Genomic DNA, 22,672 nt, shown 5'->3' on the forward strand with positions numbered 1-22,672 from the left:
CTTCTGCATTCTTGGACACAAACCATGTTTCAGGCCAAGTTTTCATTACTGAATTCTTCTGGGATGCTGTTTGAAGGTTCTGGTTCCAGCTTCTGCCACTCTGCAGAAGGCTCTAAAGGCCAAGGGAATCAGTAGTATGTTTTAAGACTGACATTGGCACATTGGACAGTTGTTCCATTAAAAGATCCAAGGTGTCTGTGTGGCAGTGACTTAAAAGGAGACTTACCAAGAGAGCCTGACTTCTTCTGTGAACTGATAGAAATGCACAGTTTAGTGTAAAGTAGTTCATAATTTACACATTCCTCACGTCATCCTGGAGGCACTACATAGGAGAGGTAAAGTCTGAAGCTTTTGCTGACTCTGGGGGCAACATCTGAGAGGGGATAGGAGTCACTTATGAGAGTGCCAGGACCTTTGCATAGACTTCTTAAAGTATAGACTACAGTGTTCCTGTTTGTCTAAAATGGATATTTCAAATAAAAAAAATTAAAAAGCCAAAAAAACAAAACATTGTGACAGACTCAGAATGCAACCCTTGGATTTACTTTTAAGAAATCAATATTATTGAGATTTTTATATATACTTTCATATTACAAATGATGTGATTGAGGTAGTGTTAGTGGCTATTTTGACTTTAAAAGGAAAAATAATAGGTAATTGTTCTCTGTACATTTGGGGAGTTCTTTAGAATCATTTAGTAGTTCAGTAGATGGATGGTTGAAAGTTGGCTTTCTGTTAGTCTATAAAACTGGGAGGAACCTTTTCAGTTGGATGATGGAACCTCACCTGGCTGAACTTTGTTAGCACTTCCAAGAGAATTTGTCTTGATCAATCCTGATGTGTGATATTCCAGATGGAGGCCATAACACGTACCTCTGATCTGGCTTTTGTACTACTACTACTACTACTAGCCTGCTAGTCATTGGGTATATTTCTTTGATCTGTAAAAGGGTATGCCCCCTAGTCTTTTCTGGAAAGAAAATATATTGAAAAGGTGAATTTCCAAAATGCTGGCTTAAGTTTGTCTGTAGCGATACTAAATACGACTACCTGATACCTTTTTAAAAAAATTCTATGGAATGCAATATGGGAATACTTTATTGAAGTATTTGCAAAGTATCTTCAGAAATTTTCAGTTCTGTATAACAGTCTCAGTCTTGTCTAACCTGGTGCCAGGTAGGTTGCCTCTTGATTTATCCTGAATATTAAAACTGTGGGGTGAGTATGCATTGATGTTGAAGGCACGTCTAGGTGTGTTAGATACCCAAACCTTACTGTGCTAGACAACGTTCTAAAACACATGGTGCCCTCTGTGGCATACTTTGATTTGCAGTATAAACATACTTGTATTGCAGTTAGCCAATTAAGTTTAGCCTTCATTAAATTTTGCAGCTTTAGTGTGAAAACCAATTGTATCTTAAAAGGTAAAACATTTGTTGTGTCTTTTCTTTTTGGAATTCACAGCTGCTAGGAGGCTCCTCTGTTATATTCAATTTAAGAGACAGTGAAAATAGGTTTTTGTGCTTGGAAAAATAGTAAGATTCTCTGACTAGAGAGGAGTGGGCATACAAATGGCATATCCTTGAACTGGCATGGAATCATTTAAGATGCAGAAGAGAAGACAGCTTTTTACCTAGATTATTAAGGGGTTGCAGGAGGACCCAGGAAAATCTCCTTAATTTTTCTCTGTGGATGCTAGCCCTTAAATGATGGAAGTGGTCTTTTGTGGATCGTAACTGCCAAGAGGACACTGCAGATGGCAGTAATGCTGTACTCATTTCCCCGCTTGCTTCGTGACCTGGGGCTGAGCTTCCCACTGCCCTGTCCTCAGTTTTCCAGTGTGAGAGGGCCTGAAGTGACAGCTTTCCATGTGGGAGCTGGCAGATGGTTTTATTATTAAATCTGGTGATATGAGCATATGCAGACAGATGTTGGATAGGGGAAATAAAATAGCTTGTCTAGGCTAAGTGGCCTGGTTGTCCTCTTTTGTAAGATAACACTAATCCAGCTGTTACACAATCGAGTGCTTCTTAAAAATCAGATTTAGTTAGGCTTCCTCCTCCTTAAATTCTTTAGACTAGTAGTGTGTTTATATGGGTAATTATCACCTGCCAGGGGAATAGTGATTTAAGAAATATTTTATCTAAAGTATTAAATTTGTAGGTTTTCTTCCCACTCTTTTATAGCTTTGCATATATTGAAAAAAAAAAATTAGGCGTAACATGTAATATTCCTATTGAAATGAAGTTTGACAGATTCTTTAGCAAAGATGCCCTACTTTGCCATCATCACCTAGTTAACTGCCCTACTGTAGAAAGCTGTGTAATAAGAGCTAGTTGTGACTGCAGTAGAAGAGTTGAGTATTTAATTACCACCTTTACAAATGCCCACAGAAGTGCAGTACAGCAAGGGAAGACTTGAAGTGAGGGATGTGTCACAACTTAGTGAGTGTACTCTGAGGCAGTGTCCTTAAAACTTGACATTATGCAATGAAATTTCACTTGATGCCTTGAACAGTTATTACTTAGCTTCAAGACAAGATTTGTTTTAAAAGAATTATTCTGTAACTTAGCTACTCTAACCTTATGAACTACCTATAATAGTACCCTCTGAAAACACTGCATGCTTAATGGGAAAAACCAAAATGCTGAAAAATGAAACATGCAAGAAGCATGCTATTTTTTTTTCTGAGTTAGTGTAGCAGATGAAGGATTGAGATTGTTCCTGTTTTCACTATTGCTACTTGTAGATGAGAATTTTGCTAGTGTCACTTTATAGTAATTTTTTCATCAGCTAATGTCCATGGGGAGCAATGAAATATGACTTGTGTGAAAAGTCTATTAAAAGACTGGAGGCAAGTGAGCTGTGAAGGTGAGAGAAACTATCCTTACCTTTTCCATTTTCTTCTAGCACTAAAGAACATTGATCTATTGAGCAGAAAAAGGGGATCCTATTTGGAGATTTAATTAAAGCTAGTGAGTTTCTAGTGATACTGTCAATCAGCAAAGAATGAGAGAAGGGGCATGGTGCCAAACCATTTAGTGGTCTTGACAAGGTAATTAAACACCTCAAGAATATTCTTTTGGTAATATTAAAGTGCTCTAGCAGATCTGAAGCAGGAGAGCAATTTGTCTTGGAACAAAGGTAAAGGTGTTTTTTCCCTTAAATTTCTCCAGGAGTTACATAAATGGTAATTATGCAATCTTAGCTATATTACAGTTAAATTGACAGCATTTCCATTTTAAACCCCTCCTCATTACCCCTCACATGCTGTTTTACCCCAGGTAAAATTAGTTCTTCACTGAAAATCAGATCCCCTCATGTTGAATGCTACTTAACCTGCTTAAGCTGGCTAGTTGTTTTTCATCTTGACTGAATATATAATATTGAGAGGAGAATTTACTCCTGAACACATAGTACTGTCACTTTCTGTAAACCCCATTGTGGCCGCATGGTTGTTCATTAATGCAAAACCACACTGAGAAAAATAATGCAGCATGTCAGACTGAACTACAAAATGTGCTGATAATACCTTCAGCAATTCTGTAGCTTGTTTTCTGCTTGAATTCCAAGTGCTGAGTTGCAGCAGGACCCCTTGGCCCCAGAGCAGCTCCCTGTGTAAGGCCTGCTGAGCAAGTTTGCACTGAGAAACCTCAGTGATGCAGTAATGTCTTTTCTGAATCTGCACAGGGGGTTTCTGATGCAGAAATGGAAATGTTAGAAGGGACCAGCCGTGTGTGGAGCAGAAGGATGACTGCAAGCATTGCTCAAAAGCAAAATTCTTGATCAAAGGTGCATCTTCCTGTCATGCTATGCAAAGCCCTTGGTGTAGATTATGGCTTTCTGCATGGATCCAAAATGCTGCATATGCAGGCCTTAAAGATACCTGCCTTTTTTCTAATTTTTTTTTTAATCCAAGTATAGGTTTTAAGTATAAGTAGTGCATCCACAAATAAAAGCATTATTTTTTAGATCCTATGACAAATTGGCCTCCTTTTCCTGAAAGACTGCAAGATATTTCAGTGACAATGAGTGTTTTGTGCGTTTCTATGAAGTGTGTGTAATGAATAATGCAAGAAACTCAAGGGGTGTAGTTGCAGCTGTCTGTGGTTGTCTCTGTCAGCAGCAACAGCTCTCTAATCACAAATAGGGTGAAGCTGAGGTCTGACTGCTTCCTTCAGAAGGGAGAACTTGTAGATAAATTCACCTCTGCTCCAAAAGAAGAGAGTTGGTGTCTGCTGTTCTGAGATACTGGCTGGGTACTATGCTGTGTACTTCTGTGATATAAAATATAGAACAGTATGGGTGTCAGAAATCTGTGGTGCTCTTACTGGTTGGGCATGAGTGGAGATGGCATGTCCATCAGGTCAGTCAGCAATGCAAATAATGAATGAGGGATTCTGAGACAATCAGGGAGAAGTAGGAAACTGGAAATGTTTGGAGATTGCATCTCCTTTTGTTTCTTACAACTTCTTTATACTAAAAATCTAAGTTAAGTATTTCTTCTTTTGTGACTGAAAATTTTAAGAATTTCTGTGTTAGTCCTTTTAAAGGGAAAACAGCAGAATCTCTGTCCCATGACTGTATAGGATAGGAAGAGGTCTGAATTTAATTGCTGCCTCTCAAAAGTAGTGTGATAAAAACTGTTGTACTATCTTGAACACTTCTGAGAAAACTCTAGCTCTGTTTTTGTCCATGGCAGGATTTCCAGTTTATTTCTGCTGTTAAAATAGTACACCTATTTTGTTTCTTCCCCAAGTGGCATTTTGGCATTTGAGACCAAATCTTGTGGAAGCCTATTTCTGATGTTCCTTTGTGGTATGTACAGTGGCAGTTTTACAAGGGCTTTCTCTTTGAACAGTGTGCTGTTCTTACTAGGTTAAATCCTAAGGAAGAATCCTGGTCCTCTTCTTCTCACTCATAAAGGCAGGTCTGTCTAAATTTATCCTGAAAAAAGGCTTTTATAAAAGAATATTGACATAATGAAACTGTAGCTCTTGAATCCAGTACAGATAAAATGCAGGAAGAAGGAACACAATGAAATGCTAGGAACTAACACTGCCAAGTGGGGATGAGGTGCGATGTCAAAGTGAGAGAAGAGTTACCCAGCAAACGTGGTAATTTCTATATTTTGGTTATTATCCTTATCCACTTGTTTCTTACAGTGGAATATGTGTATTTTAGAACTACCTCAAGATTACAGTTTTCTCATAGAAACAAAGCGGTTTAGAGCCCACACAAGTTAGTTATCATACCTGTTCTAACGTTAACTTTTGCAGCAAACATCTTTTGTTTTGATCATAAATCAGGAAACAGAAGGAAAGCTGGTTCACCCTTTGCAAGGTAAATTTCTGTGGACACCTAAATGGAAATTCATTGAGCTATCCTTGTAGAATATGCAACTGTCTTGGATAGCTTGATTGCTCTTTGTCTCTCACACTGCCTCTCTGACAAAACAAATGCAGAAAAACAAATTCCATGTAAGCTGACCATATTCATAATACACTGTCCTCCCACACTTGGTTCTTGGCCTAAGCAAGAACAAAAACATATTTAGGAGGACTTTTTCTTTTGTAATGTTGGAAAGTCCTTATCTGGTACTGAGACATATTCTGTATGGATTGTTTTTCTGACCTGGGTCATGCTTTTGGCTTTTTTGAAGTCTAGCCATGAAGAATTGTAAGAATATCAGATTTCTGTGTTTTAAGATTGTTAAGACATTTCTTAATCTATCATGGGTGGAATATTTTGAGAGAGATGGTAGAACCATACAAACATACAAGATAGTATGTAGTGCATTTTTTTAAGTGCCAGGTAGACTTGTCCTTTCTGTCCAGTCACAAATTTATCACTTACATGGAGTGAATTCTGATACCTTTTAAACTGTTGCCTGCAGTATATGGTCTTACAAGTTGGAAGGTATTTTTTCAGAAGCCATGTTCCTCCTGAGACTTGTGGAGGGCTTGTTTTTTGGTAGCTACTGGAAGTTACTACTGGTCTGAGTTCCTTTTAAAATTTGCTTTGCTGTGCTGAACTTGGTGTTGCCTTTGTACTTTAATAATGACTAACTAATATCCCATTTTGATGAAAAGGTAAGAGGGAGGAGTGGAATAGCATGTTGAGCTGGGACTTAGAGCCAGAATTTGAAGCAAGTTTTTTTCATTAGATGTAGTGCAGATCAAGCTAATCTCAGTTTCCTAACTTTGTTGAGGTAGGACTTCTGACCCACTGCCTTATGAGAAGTGGGATGATCTAGGGCTGTGCTGCAGACAAGCAGCACAAGTGGCTATGATGCTTGTTTCCTGCCTGACGAGTCAAATACAGAACCGTGGTCAAAGAGGAATGAAAATAACGTGTGTGAGCCTTCAGTATTGTTGTATCAGGAGTGCTCTCCTCTGTTCACTAGCTAATCTGAAAATGGGAGGAAGCCTCAGATGCTGGAGACATATCAGTGTCTGTAGTGTGCACCAGCATGCTCAAGGGTGAAGATCAGTATGTTAAGGTAGAAGACTTCCTGTGAGCAGTTAGCAAAAACTGCAAGAGATTACATCTGTAAGGAGACTTTGAAGGTGATCTCTCTTTAGGTAACCTTCTTAGTTTTGAAAAAGTGTTCTTGCTTTCCCTGGCTCAAAACCTATGTTGAGTTCATATTTGTTAGTCTTAGTAAATGTGGCATATTTAGCCTACAGCTCTGTGGCAAATTCCTAATATCTCGATAAAATTATTCTAGTTCAAAGGAAGAGCTTTATAAAACACTGTTTACGTGAACGATTATTCCCATTAAGAATCACTGAGAACATCATGTTTGGGATCAGTTTATGTAAGAAGCTTATGAAGGAACTGGAATTACAACACTGTTCTAGCTAGCCTGTTAATTTGGACATGGAAATGGCTGCACTGGTCAGTGCAGCTCTCCTTGTGTACCAGTATTGTAGAGTATCCTTTGTCAAGACTGCACCTAGTTAATGGCACTATTACTCTGCAGCAGGATATTGCAGCACAGTTAGTGACTTCACAGGTCCCTTAAATCTGTCTTGTTCTCTACAGTCCGGCAAGACAAAGCTCTGGTATCAATGCAGTGTATTAATAAGTACTCTGGCTCCATCATGATCTCAGTTGTTACTTCATGGTCCAGTCTGGTTCTAATTCTATCAATTTTGTGAAGAAACAAACTCTCAGGTTGGTCTGCTTTTGCCTTCAGCCATGAGGACACAGAATAGAAGTGGATCCTGTGGCTGACCTGGAACTCTGACACCATGTCTTTCAGAAGTGTTACCATTCCTGAGATGTGGGCTGAAATAACAAAACCTCTTCTGATAGTAGTGCTGAAAGGCTGTTCCTTCCCTGTCCATTTTTTGAATGTGTTACCTATTTCAGAGCAGGCTGTATAATTAAAATATGTGTGGGATATGGTTATATTTATTAGATTAATCTATGCACATGGGTTGAGTAGTATATTTTTGTAGTTCCACAGAGTCTTAATTGCCTTGACAAAGGAAAATCTGTGTCCAATTTGCTTTGCCCACAGAAACAGATGCTGCTATGAGACTGCACCACAAACTTAAACTGGGCACAGCCTGCATGTGTTTATCAAGGCAGTCTTGTGTAACTGAGAAAAGTGGCCTTCAAGCTTTGTTTGCAACGGAACTATCTTTCATTTGATAGGAAGCAGAAAGCAAACTTAATGGATACCCTTCAATGTACTCTGCTATTTCAGACAACAATCCATCACTGGCTAGTAACATCTGAGACCTGGTCTCTGCTGTGTACTGCAGCATCTTGTTACTAGAAATAAAATTAAGAAGGGTTCTTGACTCATGGCATCTCAGGTACTAATTTAAGTGCAAGTTAAGAATGCTTGCTTGTCACAATTGTCTCTGGAACATTGCTGTAACAAAAGTAAAGAAATGTGCCCTTGTTTTCGTTATGCTTACCAGGGGAGCTTGAATGTTCCTAATATATTCCTCTTCCAGTATAAATCTGTCTGGTTTGCAAGAAGGTTTAACCCATTTTCATCTGCACAAGCTGGGTAGTAATTTATTTGAATTTGTTGTTGAAATGTTTTCCATTGAAGCATAAATGTTACGGAGCTAGATAACATCCTCATGGCAGTGTACTTCAGTAACTGGAAGTTACTGAATGTTAAAGTCTACTAAATTCCTTACTTTAACATTTAAAGATTTTAGATTTTAAAACCTGCAAGAATAACTGAAGTAGAAGTGTTGAGAATGTAATGCCACATTTCCCTGAAGTTGTATTGGGTAATACAAACACTTTATTTTGTACTAATAGTACAAAATTCCTCTACAAAATTCTCTATAGTACTAATAAGATAAAAAAGATCGAAGTCTAGTGCTGGGATGTAGAAAAATAGTAGGAAATAGTAAAACTGAAACATTCACTTGTAGGGATTTGGTTTCTTTTCTTTTTGGCAACTTATTTGTTTAACCTGCTAGCTTTCCGTTTTGACTTGTAAATTGTGATCAGTTCATCTTAATGTTAAGAAATGTAAAATAGTGAAAATACTTGGATTTGGTGATGTAATGTTTGTATTTCTAGAAACAAGTGTCTTTTCTCCTAATTGCAGTGGAAAATTCCAGTAAAACTATTTTTAAATTGGTGTCTACGGAGTAGTTGTGCTCAGTGTTGTACAGTGTGTTAATTATTTAAAATTGTAGGCTACCTGGCTGCTTCTTAACTTGCATTGTGATCAGTGGTTTTGACACTGCATAACCTTAATGTTAATCTATTAAATATTCACCTGATCCAGCAGATGTGGAAGTAATATTTCATACCAGCCATTCATTCACTGCATATATATATTATTTGAAGATCCTGAATCTAGAACTATTGGCAAGTGATTACTGAATGAGCAAACTGACAGGATACAGACAGAGATACTAATCTAGAGAGCCTTTGCTTTAAATCTTTGTGACAAGAGGAATAGCTGGACTTTGACATCAACAATGAAGAGAAACTATATTCCATACTCCAGGAAAGTTTGGCTGGTTTTTTTTTTCTTTTTTGGATGGGAATTAGTTCCCTTATATCATTAACATTTTGTCGTGTCTGTTCTTCTACAGTGGTGCTGACTTGCATTAATCACAGTTTACTAGTAGTGTTTTGCAAAAGAAAGTAAATCTCTAATTACAGTTGGTTAAAGTTCTGTGTTTTTCACATTTCTTGCCTGGCCAGAACTTCTAGAGATTAGCAAGATTACTAGAGGTAGTGTTTGGATATTGCTAATGAAGTACTGATGTCAGTTTGTATGTTACTCCTGTGACTAATCTGTGTGCATTCCAGTATGTATCAGATACAGGAGTAGTCAGTGCGGTATTTCCCATGCAGCACCTATCTGCCATGGGTGTGTGTACTTAGATGTGAAAAATACCTGTAAACACACTTGAAGATAATGCCAAGGGGTAATGACACTGAAACTCAAATATTTACTAATCTTTACTCATTAGGGTTTATTACTTTCCTTCTTTGGCTTTCTTTGTATCCAGTATTGGCTTTGACTGCTCTGCCAATAGCATTTCTCAGCTCAGGCATGGGCAATAGACATCACTGGATTAACTGTCACTTTGAAAGGATTCATATTTATTTGACAGAGGAAAAGTGAGAGGAGTTTTGCAGATACATGCTATGTAGCATGATACTTTGTTTGCAGTAAGTTAGTAAACCTTTCTTGTGGATTTTTCCCCTCTTAATGTGTTTAGAGTGAGTTTATATTTTTATGTGGCAGCACTTCTCCAGCAGTGTAAATTCCCCTTTAAAATGTAGTGTCTGTATTTCAAATTCTTCTTGGAATGAGTAAGGGGAAAATGACTATCACTGATTTTATACAGAAAGCTGAATGGGAATCCTCTGTTACTTTCACTTGATTCAAGTTATATCCAGACCCTGGGTAAAAGTTCAAACACACAGCAAAGCTTAAGGAAATTATGTGAAATGGAAAATCACAAAATGGCTGGGGGTTGGAGGTACTTCTGGAGGATTAAATTCCAATGTTGTGCTCAGAGTAGGTTCAACAAAAGTGGTTGCTCAGAGCTGTGGGACTAGGAAAAGGATGATTTTCTCATTGTAGATGAAGAGCAGGTTTGAAACACCTAAAGAACCTGAAGGTGAACACTGTCCATGGGACCTGATGGGATTCATCCGTGGCTCCTGAAAGAACTGGCAGATGAAGTTACAAAGCCACTGTCCATCATATTTGAAAAGTCATGGTAGTCTGAAGTTCTGCTGACTAGAAAATGGGGAAACATAATCCCCATTTTCAAACAAGTTTAAAAAAGACCCAGGGATCTACAGGCTTGTCAGTCTTACCTCTGTGCCTGGCAAGACCATGGAGCAGATCCTCCTGAAAGCTCTGCTAAGGCAAGCAGATAACAAAGGGGTCATTGACAGCCAGGGTGGCTTCACCAAAGGCGAGTCCTGCCTGACTAGTTTGGTGGCCTTTTTGATGGGGTGACAGCCTTGGTGAACAAAGGCAGAGCAACAGACATCATCTAGATGGACCTGTGCAAATCATTCAACACTGTCACATAAGGCATTCTGATCTCTAAACTGGAACAGTATGGATCTGATGGATTGACCACTCTTTGGATGAGGAACTGGCTGAATGGTCACAACCAAAGAGTTGTGATCAGTGGCTCAGTGTCCAAATGGAGATGTGTGATGAGTGGTGCTCCTCAAGGGTCAGTACTCGGGCCAGTGCTGTTTAATATCTTTGCTGGTGACATGGACAGTGGAATAGAATGTACCCTCAGCAAGTTTGCTGACAACACCAAACTGTGTGGTGGAGGCAACACACTGGAGGGAAGGGATGCCATCCAGGGGGACCTTGACAGGCTTGAGAAGTGGGCTTGTGCAAACTGCATGAAGTTCAACAAGGCCAAGTGCAAGGTTCTGGACCTGGGTGGAGGCAATCCCATGCATGAATACAGGTTGGGAGGAGAAGGAATTGAGGACAGCCCTGAGGAGAAGGACTTGGGGACAGTGGTGGACCAGAAGCTCAACATGAACCACCGATGTGTATTTGCAGCCTAGAAAGTCAATCCTGAGCTGCATCAAAAGAAGCACTCAGCCAGTTGAGGGAGGTGATTGTCCCCCTCTATTTCTGTTCTTGTGAGAATGGCTGAGGGAGCTGGGGGTGTTCAGTCTGGAGAAGAGGAGGCTCAGGGGAGACCTCATCACTCTCTACAACTCCCTGAAAGGAAGTTGGAGCCAGGCAGGGGGTCGGTCTCTTCTTCCAGGCAGCTACCAGTAAGACAAGAGGGCATGGACTTGAGCTCTGCCAGGGGAGGTTTAGGTTGGATATTAGGAAGAAATTCTTTACAGAGAGGGTGATCAGGAATCAATGAATCATTGAATCAGGAATCATTTACAGGGCTGCCCAGGGACGTGGTGGATTCTCCATCGCTGGAGGTTTTTAAGATGAGACTGAATGTGGCACTCAGTGCCATGGTCTGGTAATGACAATGGTAGTGGAGTAAGGGTTGGACTTGATGATCTCAGAGGTCCTTTCCAACCTGGCTGATTCTATGATTCTCTGATTCCTTAAATTATATGTACATTCATGTTTTCAGCTTCTCCTGTGTGGTTTGTTTCATTCCTTTAGTGTTTTTACAGAAGGCAGCACTGAAAAAACCCACCTGACTGTCTTTGCAATGTAACTTTTCTGGCTGAACTTAAAAATATTTCAATACCTTACAACAAACAACACTGTCCTATTTCAGCTGGTTTTGAGGTGTCTGATTTTTAAGTGTTTTTACTTTCTTTTCCCAAAGGTTTCCTATGCGCGACCAAGTTCAGCTTCTATCAGAGATGCGAATTTGTATGTTAGTGGACTTCCAAAAACAATGACCCAGAAAGAACTGGAACAGCTCTTTTCTCAATATGGACGCATTATTACTTCTCGTATTCTCGTTGACCAAGTCACTGGTGAGTAGGCAGCTTTGCACTTCTCTCATTTTTGGACTGGCAGTTCAAGAAATACTTCACCTTTGCAGAATGTACAAAAGGTGTATGTAGACCAGAAAAAGCGATTTTCTGCTGGAATTGTTCATAAATATGTATGGACAAAAATAGATCATTGTGTACTGAGCCAGCTTGAGTCATTTCTACCCTGGAGGTGCAGGTTTGAAGCCTGTTTCATGGCTTGTAATAAATTTACAGCTGCTAAAATCTTCCTTTCCAAGCTGTGTGTGAAAATAGTCTCTTACGTGCCTTACGAAATGCTGTTGAACACTTTTTATATTAAAAAAAAAATTATGCAGAAATGCATAGTTAGTTCTCTGAGGCTATGATTATAAAAGACTCTGACTGGTAATTGCTGTTAAGAATGTGTTCAAGGTTGCACCACTTACTTCAAGCACACCAATGAACATGAACTCTGAGTTCCTCAAGAGAAGATACATTCTGTGCTTTGAGGTGCCTTTAAAAACTAAGCTCTAGCAGGTTAGTTGTGTTACAGTATATATCTTCACCAGTGAGTAGGTGCCAGTGATGCTCTGGTTAAGATTTGGACAGTAATATATGTATTTTTCTGGCTCAAATGGCTTATCTTGGAGCTTTATATTTTGCTGTCTCACTTGCTTGGAACAGGCCTGTTCCAAAGATATGTGACTAAATGAAATGCCAAGAGCATGACAGAAGTATTGAGTGTACAAATTTAAATATAAAGGATCAGTATTCAAAAATTTCATCTTCCCAAAAATCTAGGGGTGGGGACCAGAAGAATTAATTTACTACCTGAAAGTATTCCCTGAATAATAAGCTAGGTTGCATTTTTTATAACTACCTTTTCAAAGGTGAATGTGATGGTGGATAACAAACTGCTCTCAGCTGTAGGAGTCCATAAAGTGTTCAAATGGTCTTCAAAAGGACTGTGCATACCAGTGTTTGACACTTGGTCTCCTGTAGAGGATCTCAAATATAGTCCTTTGCATATCCATTATGTTAACAGCAGTCTTGGTATTACCACATAGTGCTTGTGGAGTGTTCTAATAGTGTGAGTTGGTGAGTGTGTAGACAGGCAGAGAAAGGACAGATAAAGGCCAAATAGTGACCTGTAGAAGCAACAGGTGTATTGGTCTGATTTCCAGTGTGTGTAGTAATAGCTGTTTGTTATGTTCCTCTATATTCATGCGTAGAAACAGTGGGATTTGACAAAAGGGCCTAGTAAGTAAATATAATAAACTTTTAAATGTGTCTCTAATTCAAGTTCTCTTAAATCCCAGGATGTTCACGATAGTTTTCTGGCATAGACTGTTTTTTCAGGTTTAAGTTTTAAGAGGTAGACTCAAATAGGTGAAAACAATAAAGTTGTAACACAAACTGATAGAACAATGTGGAGTTGAAACTCTGATATTTACCTGTTGAAAGCTTCTTGTGCCTGCTCATTTTCACTGTGGTGGTTTAAATTGTCTTTGTTTATGAACAGAATACATTTCTTGTCATAAATGTCTTTCTCAAGGGAGGACAAGCATCTAACTTGTCTCTTTATTCCCAAGCCACAGTATAAGGGACTTCTAAATTGATTTAAGAATATTACATCACAATATGCAACCACCTAGTATCCGTTGTAGTAGCATTAATGTTAAGTGGTTCAAGTATTGACACCCTGGTGTGTTAAATTCAAGCTACATTGAGTTTTTGAGGCTTGATGTTCCTAAAAACTTAAGCACTTGCTGATCCCAGTGCGTGTTGTCTTTGTCTTTGACTTTGCTATGCTGAGGAAGAATCTGTGGTCCAGTTAAAGTTTCCTTCAAAAATAACACCTACAGAAATGTGGTGGTATGCTGAAATGGAATCTTTTGCTTTGCTTATGGGTAACCATGGAACTGTTAAAATGAGGCCATAATTCCTATTAATGCAATCTAGAACTTGCACTCCTTCTTTGCTGTCTGAGCATATTTGCACCACATGGAACTTGAAGGGGTGCTGCAGGAGAGCATAAGCCATTTCTTGCTGCTGTGGGTGATGACTAAGCTATTTGCAGAATTTCTATGAATTTAGATACTGCAGAGTTAGCATAAACTGAACAGAGGTTGCAGTGCAGCTGATTCTGGGTTCACCTCCATCTCTCTCAAAATAGCTGTGTTTCAGAATTACACTTTGACTCACAGTGTTTTAAGTTGTTTCCACTGTGTTTTGTCTCAGCCTTCAAAGCTTTCTACACAATGTAAGACAACTTAAAGAAAAATAAAAATAGTCTCATTTTTACTTTGTAAAACTTTTTTTCTTCCTGGAGCAAAAGTTCAGTTCTAGTAAGTTGAAAATTACCATGTGTTCACAGCAGTTAGCCATTAACATAGCATTGGCTGTGAAAATCAAATGTTAACACCTAATGTTCCAGAGTCTCTGAATTAATTACTGAATAATTACTTCCTTCAACCTGTGCAGGGGTATCAAGGGGCGTGGGGTTCATCCGGTTTGATAAGCGAATTGAAGCAGAAGAAGCTATAAAGGGCTTGAATGGCCAGAAACCTCCAAGTGCCACAGAGCCCATCACTGTAAAGTTCGCTAACAATCCAAGCCAAAAAACCAGTCAGGCCATCCTTTCCCAGCTGTACCATTCTCCAAGCAGAAGGTATCCAGCACCCCTTGCTCAGCAGGCTCAACGTTTTAGGTAAGTGAAATACCTATGTATTCAACAAATCTGGAATCCACATAAGCATTTTTGTTTCCTTCCACTCTTTCCTTTACCTGATTGTCCGATTTTTGTGTGTGAAGGAAGTACATGAAAGTGAACTTTGCTATGCTCCTCCAGTACAGTTAAAAGCAAAATTCATTCTACCCTATTGGTAGCATTTCAGTAGTTAATAAAACAACTTAAACTGAGATGACATCTTTTCTTCTACATAGTCACTTTAAAAAATCCCATTTGACTCCTGGTGATTAGTTTTTTAATTGATTTAGTTAACATTGACCTAGGCAATCCAATTTGCTTCTTAGCCATATGGCATGGCACAGCCAGCTTCCTCTTCCCCCAGTCTGTGTTTCTCCTCCCTGTTTAGGTTTTCAGGTGTTCTCCTAGTCAGTTGCCTTAAGTCCTGAATGCTAGTTATTTTCCTGTTATTACAAAGTTTTGCAGTGAAGATACTTCCATGTGTTTTTTGTGGGTATATGTTGCTGTAGTGTTGAAACTACAGCCATGCAATTCTCTGTGATATGTAGTATATTGAAAACATCAGATGGTGACAGCAGAGAAATTATTTAGACCTTGGATTTTTTCAGTCATTTTTCATCATTTTCTCACAGTTTGCCCCATCACTGACTTGAATGTGTTAAACAGTAATATACTGAAACAGATTCTCTTTTATTTTTCAAGAAATAAATAAGCTGGCAGTTTGTTTCAAAGAGATTATACCAAACTGCAAAAGCTCTGCATTGGCTGGCTACCCTTGCTTTTAGACTGAAGATTCAGAGGTCATGGACTGCACTTGCAGAACATATCAGTTGTAAGCTTTTCAGCCTTATGTGCTTTCTGCCTTAAGGGAAGGAATAACCAATTTTATTCATTGTTTGGTGGATTTTCTTTACTATTTCTTAGGGAATAAAAGGTTTAACAGTGTGTTGAATATTCATTAAAAGTAGGCTTGCCATTGTCCCATAGGCAGAGCACAGGGGTAGAATTTGTACTTTAGGATGGGCTTCCAGTCCACTGTATGAAATGAGATTGTGAGGAAGCTGTTATGCAGCCAGTGCATTGCATACAGGATTCAATATATTCTGGCAAGTCTGGCCTTGTTATTGTTCTGAATATGTTTGTTCCCAGATACTGAGCTCTGTTCAGTATTACTCTTGATACTGGCAGGCATAGCATCTGGGTCTAACTCCAGGTTAAAACTATGACAATTGGTAAAAATTCTTCAACTTCTACAGTTTCTTCTTAAAATAGGACATAATTTCTTTTCAGTAAAGTAAATTTTACTTTAAAAATGTTACTGCTTGTGATTTTTTTTTTTCAATTTAAAAGTAGTGGATTTTTAAGAATGCGCTTTCAAATTTCACTGGAAAGTTGTTGGTTGGTTGGTTTGTTTTTTGCTGAGATACTAAATGTAAAGGGATGTCTGAAACAGCCATAAGAAACACTGATCAGCTTCACTTCAAAGTATAATGGCAACCAAACCATTGAGTATGTACCAAATCTAGTGAATTGGAGGGGATATAAAATCTTCCTGTTTATCTATGCTGAAGAAAGAACAAGGTTGAACTGTCCAGTCACAAAGTAGACCTGGGGTTGCAGACAAATTGAGGTAATTTTTTAATATTTTTGGGGGGAAAGGCCTTCAGGCTTCTGTTTCTTCTCTAAACAAGACAGCATTGGCAAATGTTAAGTTTTTATAAAGTGTTCCCCTTTATAAAGGGAAATCTGTCTTTTTTTGGTTTTTTGAGTTGCAGCATTCCAGCTTGGGTGCTAACTACGTCGTTCAAATGGCACCAGTGCTTCAAGACTTCTGTATCGTTCACATGGGAGAAATAGTTGTTGATATCAGACAGGATTACCTGATGCATTTTCCCTGTCTTTGTTAACAGAGACCTGATAATAGAGTTAAATTAAACATCAGTAGTAAAGAACAGTAGAATCACTAAAATGCTTCTTTTTTTCTTACTAAAAAATCCTGGCTTTCCAAAGCAGCTATATGTAATTCCTCCTCAGCTTCTGCAGGATGTGTAACTTCAAGCACCTTTAGAAACTGCTTAGTGAATGCCATGAGAATTCTTCCAGAGTATCTTTTAAGTCATCCTGCTAACTGATGAAAACTGTTAGGGTGATCCTACTGCTCCTCAGCAAGAACCTCTAAGTGGTTATGTTTCATGAACTCCTCACCTTCTCCACCTCCAAAATGCTAATGATAGTAGACATCTGTCATCCACCCTAGGTCTATCGATAGTAGTCAGGCATAATATTATTTCCCTTTTTCAGCTCCTTTCACAGGTGTTCAGTGGCTTGCTTTTTTGTCATTGCATTCTGCAGTCTGCTTACTGCAAAATCATAGTGCTCTACAGTTTGACAGCTTTTCTTAGCTGCAAACAAGGCCAAATATTTTTTTTCAAGTCTCTTGAGCACAAGTATTACATTACTGCAGTAGTTGTGTTTGGATTCTGTATACCAGTAATTATCTTCAATGGTGTATCTCATTACTGAGGAGAACTCACAGTAAGTTACAGATGGTCACTCAAAACAGAACAATATTTAAAAGTGTACCTTTTTTATCTAAGCTTGTATTTTGTCAAGTCCTAACGAGAACCTTTAGCAAGAATTTCTCTTCACATGTCTGGGCTTTGCCAGGAAGAAATAAGAGCTTCTTTAGGGTGGAAATTTTTTTAGGGAAACAATTCAAGGAAGTTCGGGAATGATATTAACACAATTTTTAGTCACTGCCATATTCTGTGTATTGGGTAGGTGATTCCAAAGAGTTTAGAGTTGTATTGGGATATTACAGTTGAGCAGCTTGAGGCAAGGTGAGGGTTGAAATACATGGAGAAAGCTTACAGTCTAATATATGTATGTGAGCGTATAAAAACCCTTTGTTCTGGAAAAAGAAAAATCTTGTTTGTTGTTGAAGCTTTAACAATCTTTCACTGCTCCATAACCCTCCATCTATATGAACCATCAAATCATCAGAAGCCTCAGTCTTCATCCAAAACAAGGCAGTAAGATGGCAAATTTCACTGAGGTGGTCACTGACTAATTTTATGCTAACTATATATGACTTAGGCCAAACTTGAGGTAATGATGCACTTTTTCAACTTTAAGTTTTTATGGTTGTGCATACCACATAAGAACGTCTGCTTCATACTCAGTAACTGTATCAGGTGTAATCAGGTCCAACAGTGCTCTGTGATGATGCTTTGCATGAAGTTCTGTAGAATGCAAAGATCATAGCAGTAATTTCCTAAAGATTAAAGGGTGGAAAAGTCTGAAGACTGAATACTTTGCTAAATGTTTTGCAGGTTGGACAATCTGCTCAACATGGCTTATGGAGTAAAGAGGTAATAAAGGACTTAGGTTCATAACCACATTTTTAGTTATTAGTATACTCTTTACTTTCTCAGTAAGACTTACCGTCGGAATTTTGCATGTCGCGACTTCAGCTAAGATTTTTTCATTTTGGCACATAGTGCATGTAAGAGACAAACTTTTTGTAGCAGTTCCATGGAAGTCCTGTTTCAAATGACTTAACGGTCCTCATTCATTTTATAACATGCTGCTCTTTTGTTTTTCTGTTACTTCATTTCACACAGGCCTCGCACAGTTCGTCGTCCTTACGCGTAATGGTGTACTTTTTTTTGTTTAGTTTTTTGTTTTGTTTTGCTTTGCTTTTGGTTTTTATTTGTTTTTGCAGTTGGAGAAAAAAAATTGATGTTACCTTATTATTCTAGGCACTATGTTCATGCTGCGAAAAACCCTGTATAATTTTCTTTTTCATTTGTGAAATTTCTTTGCTGGGATTTTCTCTGAGCATCTGCTTTATGATTCTGTTTTGTTTTCCCCCCCATTGTTCAATAGATTTCCTCCCATGACCATTGATGGAATGACCAGTTTGGCTGGAATTAACATACCTGGACACGCAGGAACTGGATGGTGCATTTTTGTGTACAACTTGGCCCCCGACGCTGATGAGAGTATCCTCTGGCAAATGTTTGGACCCTTCGGAGCAGTAACCAATGTGAAGGTCATCCGTGACTTCAACACCAACAAGTGCAAAGGTTTTGGATTTGTGACTATGACAAACTATGACGAGGCAGCAATGGCAATAGCCAGCCTGAATGGCTACCGCCTTGGGGATAGAGTTCTGCAGGTCTCCTTTAAAACTAACAAAACGCACAAAGCCTAGAAAGTTATTCTCAGTGCATTACTACATGAAAACTATACAACAAAGGCGATTTACAAGAAGCTTTGTGCAGTAGTAAATGCCTTTGTTGTATGTTAGTGTGGAAATGGGGATAAAAAGACTACTTAGCATCCTAAGAATATGTGAGATTTTTTATTGCTAATATTTGAATTAAAACTTGTTAAATATCTTTTGTGTTTGAATATTGACAAGAGTTACAGGGTTTTTTCCTGTTGCAATGCATATTCTATTGCCTTCTTTGAAGAAGGTGGACCTTTTAAAATGTTTCAGCTAAGGGAGAAAGTTTTCTTTTTCGTGACTGCCTTTAGCCTATGAGTAAATATTGAGGCTTTGTGTTACACTTAATTGTTTAATTTTTCTCTTTTTCTGTTACTTGATTTGCCTTGTGTTTAATTTACATTTTGGATGCATTGCAGTTTTGTTTTTCAAGAAAAGTATTTGAAGTTTACATTTAATTTATAAAGTTATAAGCAGTATTTATTTTGTAATTATAATTTGGGCTGGGGAATGGGAACACATTATAAAAGCTTATTGTAAGAATACTGGAGAACTTTTCATAAAGCAGTACCTTGCCAAAGAGATAAGAGCCTCTTTGATGTGGGTTTAAAAAAGCATCTATTTTTATAAAAAAAAAAATTTGGAGAAACTTTTTACTGGTCCTGGAACAAATATTTTGACTTGAATACTTTGAGAAATCTCTTCATATGACATCTAGTGAGCTTTTAAAACTTACCAGGAAATTTGCAGTTGCTGGGGAAAACTTAGAAAGATTTATGAGACCTTTGTATTAAGAGGCAGATTCAATGGGATACACTGTTGGTTTCATTTTTGTAATCATCAGTGAAGTCTTTGGTCATCCTGGTTATTAAGTGATAGGTGGCTCACATTAATTTGTGATTTTGAAACAAATGAAAAATTAAAAGACTATAAGAGCAAGCAGGAAACTTAAAATACTGAGAGATGGGGGAAAAAAAATCTGTTCTTCCTAAAGAATTCCCTTCAGAAAGAGCTCATGGTGTTTAGTGATGTACTTGCTATTGTTTGAAGAATTGTTTTGTCTTAAGAAAAAGACATTGAGCATGGTTTGCAAGTAGCAAATCAGCAGAAGTGGCCTGAATTGGGTATATTTGGAGGTATTTTGAAAGTTCTGTTCAAGGCTAACACCTGAGCTTTGTGTAATGTAAATAAGACCTTGAGTTATAAGCTAATTTCAGCTAATTTTGATTTCAGTTGATTTTTTAAGTTACATGCCAAGTGACGTTCAATTTTGAATGTTTTTGTATGAGTTTTTTCTTTGTAAATGGCATTAACATTGTTACTTGAGGTCTGCTTATTCATTTTTGTTGTCCTGAGGACTTGAATTTACAGTGCATCAGATCTGTTGCTATTTTTGTCTGTAGATAGTCTAGCTTCAGCTGTTTATGGTGATGCTACATTTTTGTTTATAAATATGTTTGTGGTAAAAACGAGTATAATCATAGGTTTTGAACAAATTTCCTTACATTTTTCATACAAAACCATAAATACCTGTATGCTATTGGAATTTAACTTTGTATGACGCTTAAATCACTATTTGGGGAAATAGAAGTCTTTACCACATATTGAAGAAATTTAAGAAAAAAATACAGAATATTTTCTGATTAGCATCTAGCTTATAATTAAATTTTTGGAAAAAAGAGCTGAGGGTTTTATGCCTTCACCAGGATGCACTGACAACTATGTAGTTACGTCCTGCTTTTTGTATAAACTGAGATGCTCATATGCTTCCCCTTAGAAAAAGCAATGTTCTATGCATAACATAGTTGTACACTATCTTTGCAGTTGCTTTTGGTTATTATTCTTTTAAATTGTAGTTATAAATCTTTCCGTATAGTACAGTACATATACTGTGAAGCGCGTGCTAAAGTGAATAAGCGAGTTTTCATGCTGACCCACTCAATGCTATTCAAAAATCAATTGGCTTCCTGAGCACTTCCTCATTCTTAGGTGCATTTAGGTTGTTAACGCTAATCCTCTGCATTAAAAATTGTATATACAATAGAAATCACAAACTTTCCAGTGTGGGGAAAACAGTAGCTACATGCTTCTTTCCTGTAATACTGTAGCAAGTAACGGCATTGATGAGAAGGCATGTAAATTGGGCTTCACTTTACAGTGTTTATCAGAGCACTTAGTAAAATATAAGGCTGGTATTTATTTGAAGTTGTATAGTATGACTTAATTCACATCTGTTGGAATAGAAAATATATTCTGTTGAGTATTTAAGAGGTTGTACATGTTTTCTTTTGTGTTTGGATCCTTTGTACTTTTTCATGTTCAGTACATCAATAAACAAAGTTGAAGGGAAAACAGTGTCATGAGCATGTCTTTTACCCTCTTGTACTCTGCTGCAGGGGTTGGCACTCTGAGGGAGAGGTTTCCACTAAGCTCTTGAGCTCCTTTTAATTTAGCTTAGGGTCCCCATTACCAACAAGGAAGTAAGACTAATTCTGTGTACTAATTGTTTGAATCAGTGTCATCTCTTTTCACCTTGGTGTTATATGAACCACTCAGTACTTAGGCCAATATAATTAATGAGCTATTAAACATATTCAGCAAAAATTAGTTTGCTGTCTGTCCAGCAGATTGCTGTTCAGTGTAGCTAAGTTAATGCCATAGTGTGTTAGGATAAATACAAAGGAGATGGAAGTATCTAGTCTTTATTGCAAAGTTCATTTGCTGTTTAATTGCTGTATTAATCTCTGGGCTCCATTAATCAAATGGATATGCAGTTAACCTTAGTTTGCTTTTTTTTTTCCCTTCCCAGCTCTTCTTAAAATTCTTTAAAAATTACACAACTATCTCTTGCCATTTTTAAAGTACAAATGGTCCTAAATTTATTTGCTTTGCTCAGTTGAATGAAAGTGAATTTCCACTTCATAATACATTTTCAAAAGTGGCTTATTCAGTGTAACTTTCAGTTGTAATGGTTTGTTTCTCACCTTCTCTTTTGTATCTTTACTGTGAGATTTTTACACAAAACCTTGTAGCATGTGGTGTGGGACATCTCCCATCATTGCAGGACTGAGGTTCTTGATACTTTCTTTGCATCAGTTTTTAATAGCAGGACTAGTTCCCTGGGCACACAGTCTCTTAAAATAGAAGACGGGGAACAGATTAGGCCCTATGTAATCCATGAGGAAATGCTTATGAACCTGCTTCATAAGATAGACACTCATACATTGATGGGACCAGATTACACCCTAGAGTGCTAACAGAGTTGGCTGATGTGGTTGCCAAGCCTCTCCATCATCTTCCAGAAGTCCTGGTTAACTGGGGATGTCCCATTGGACTGAAGACTGGCAAATATGACACCCACCTTCAAGAAAGGCTGGAAAGAGAGGATCCCAGTAACTGCAGACCTGTCAGTCTCACCACAGTGCCAGGGGAGGTCATGGAACAATTAATCTCAAGAACATTATAGATCAGTTAAGGGTCAACCAGACAGTTGGGCCCAGTCAGCATGGGTTCATGGAGAGCAGGTCCTGCTTGACAAACCTAATCTCATTTTATGACAAGGTGACCTGCTTAGTGGATGGGGAAGAGGCTGTTGATGTAGTCTACCTGGACTTAAGTAAAGCCTTTGACACTGTCCCCCATAACATCCTCATGGAAAAGCTGGCTACCAATGGCTTGGGTGGGCATATACTCTGCTGGATTCAATGCTGGCTGGATGGCTGGGCCCAAACAGTTGGGGTCAATGGAATTAAATCCAGTTGGCAGCCAGGCACAAGTGGTGTCCTCCAGTGCTGGGGCTGCTACTATTT

At 38.2% G+C, this 22,672-nt stretch overlaps 1 protein-coding gene across 8 annotated transcripts in view; it reads left to right on the plus strand.

Moving 5' to 3' along the window:
• The window catches only part of ELAVL2 (ELAV like RNA binding protein 2), a 79,377-nt gene extending 58,162 nt beyond the window's left edge, over positions 1 to 21,215 (plus strand). For 5 of the 8 annotated variants that reach the window (XM_071730583.1, XM_071730588.1, XM_071730586.1 and 2 more), the window contains 4 exons: positions 11,790 to 11,943; positions 14,407 to 14,632; positions 17,965 to 18,003; positions 18,521 to 21,215. In XM_071730583.1, coding sequence (XP_071586684.1) covers positions 11,790 to 11,943; positions 14,407 to 14,632; positions 17,965 to 18,003; positions 18,521 to 18,848 — 747 coding nt within the window. In that variant the 3' untranslated portion in view covers positions 18,849 to 21,215. The remainder of the gene's footprint in view (positions 1 to 11,789; positions 11,944 to 14,406; positions 14,633 to 17,964; positions 18,004 to 18,520) is intronic. The other 3 variants (XM_071730585.1, XM_071730589.1, XM_071730582.1) reach the window with 1 other exon arrangement.
• Positions 21,216 to 22,672: the final 1,457 nt, after the last annotated feature.

Source organism: Heliangelus exortis, chromosome Z, assembly GCF_036169615.1.
Source record: "Heliangelus exortis chromosome Z, bHelExo1.hap1, whole genome shotgun sequence".
NCBI classification, from domain to species: domain Eukaryota; kingdom Metazoa; phylum Chordata; class Aves; order Apodiformes; family Trochilidae; genus Heliangelus; species Heliangelus exortis.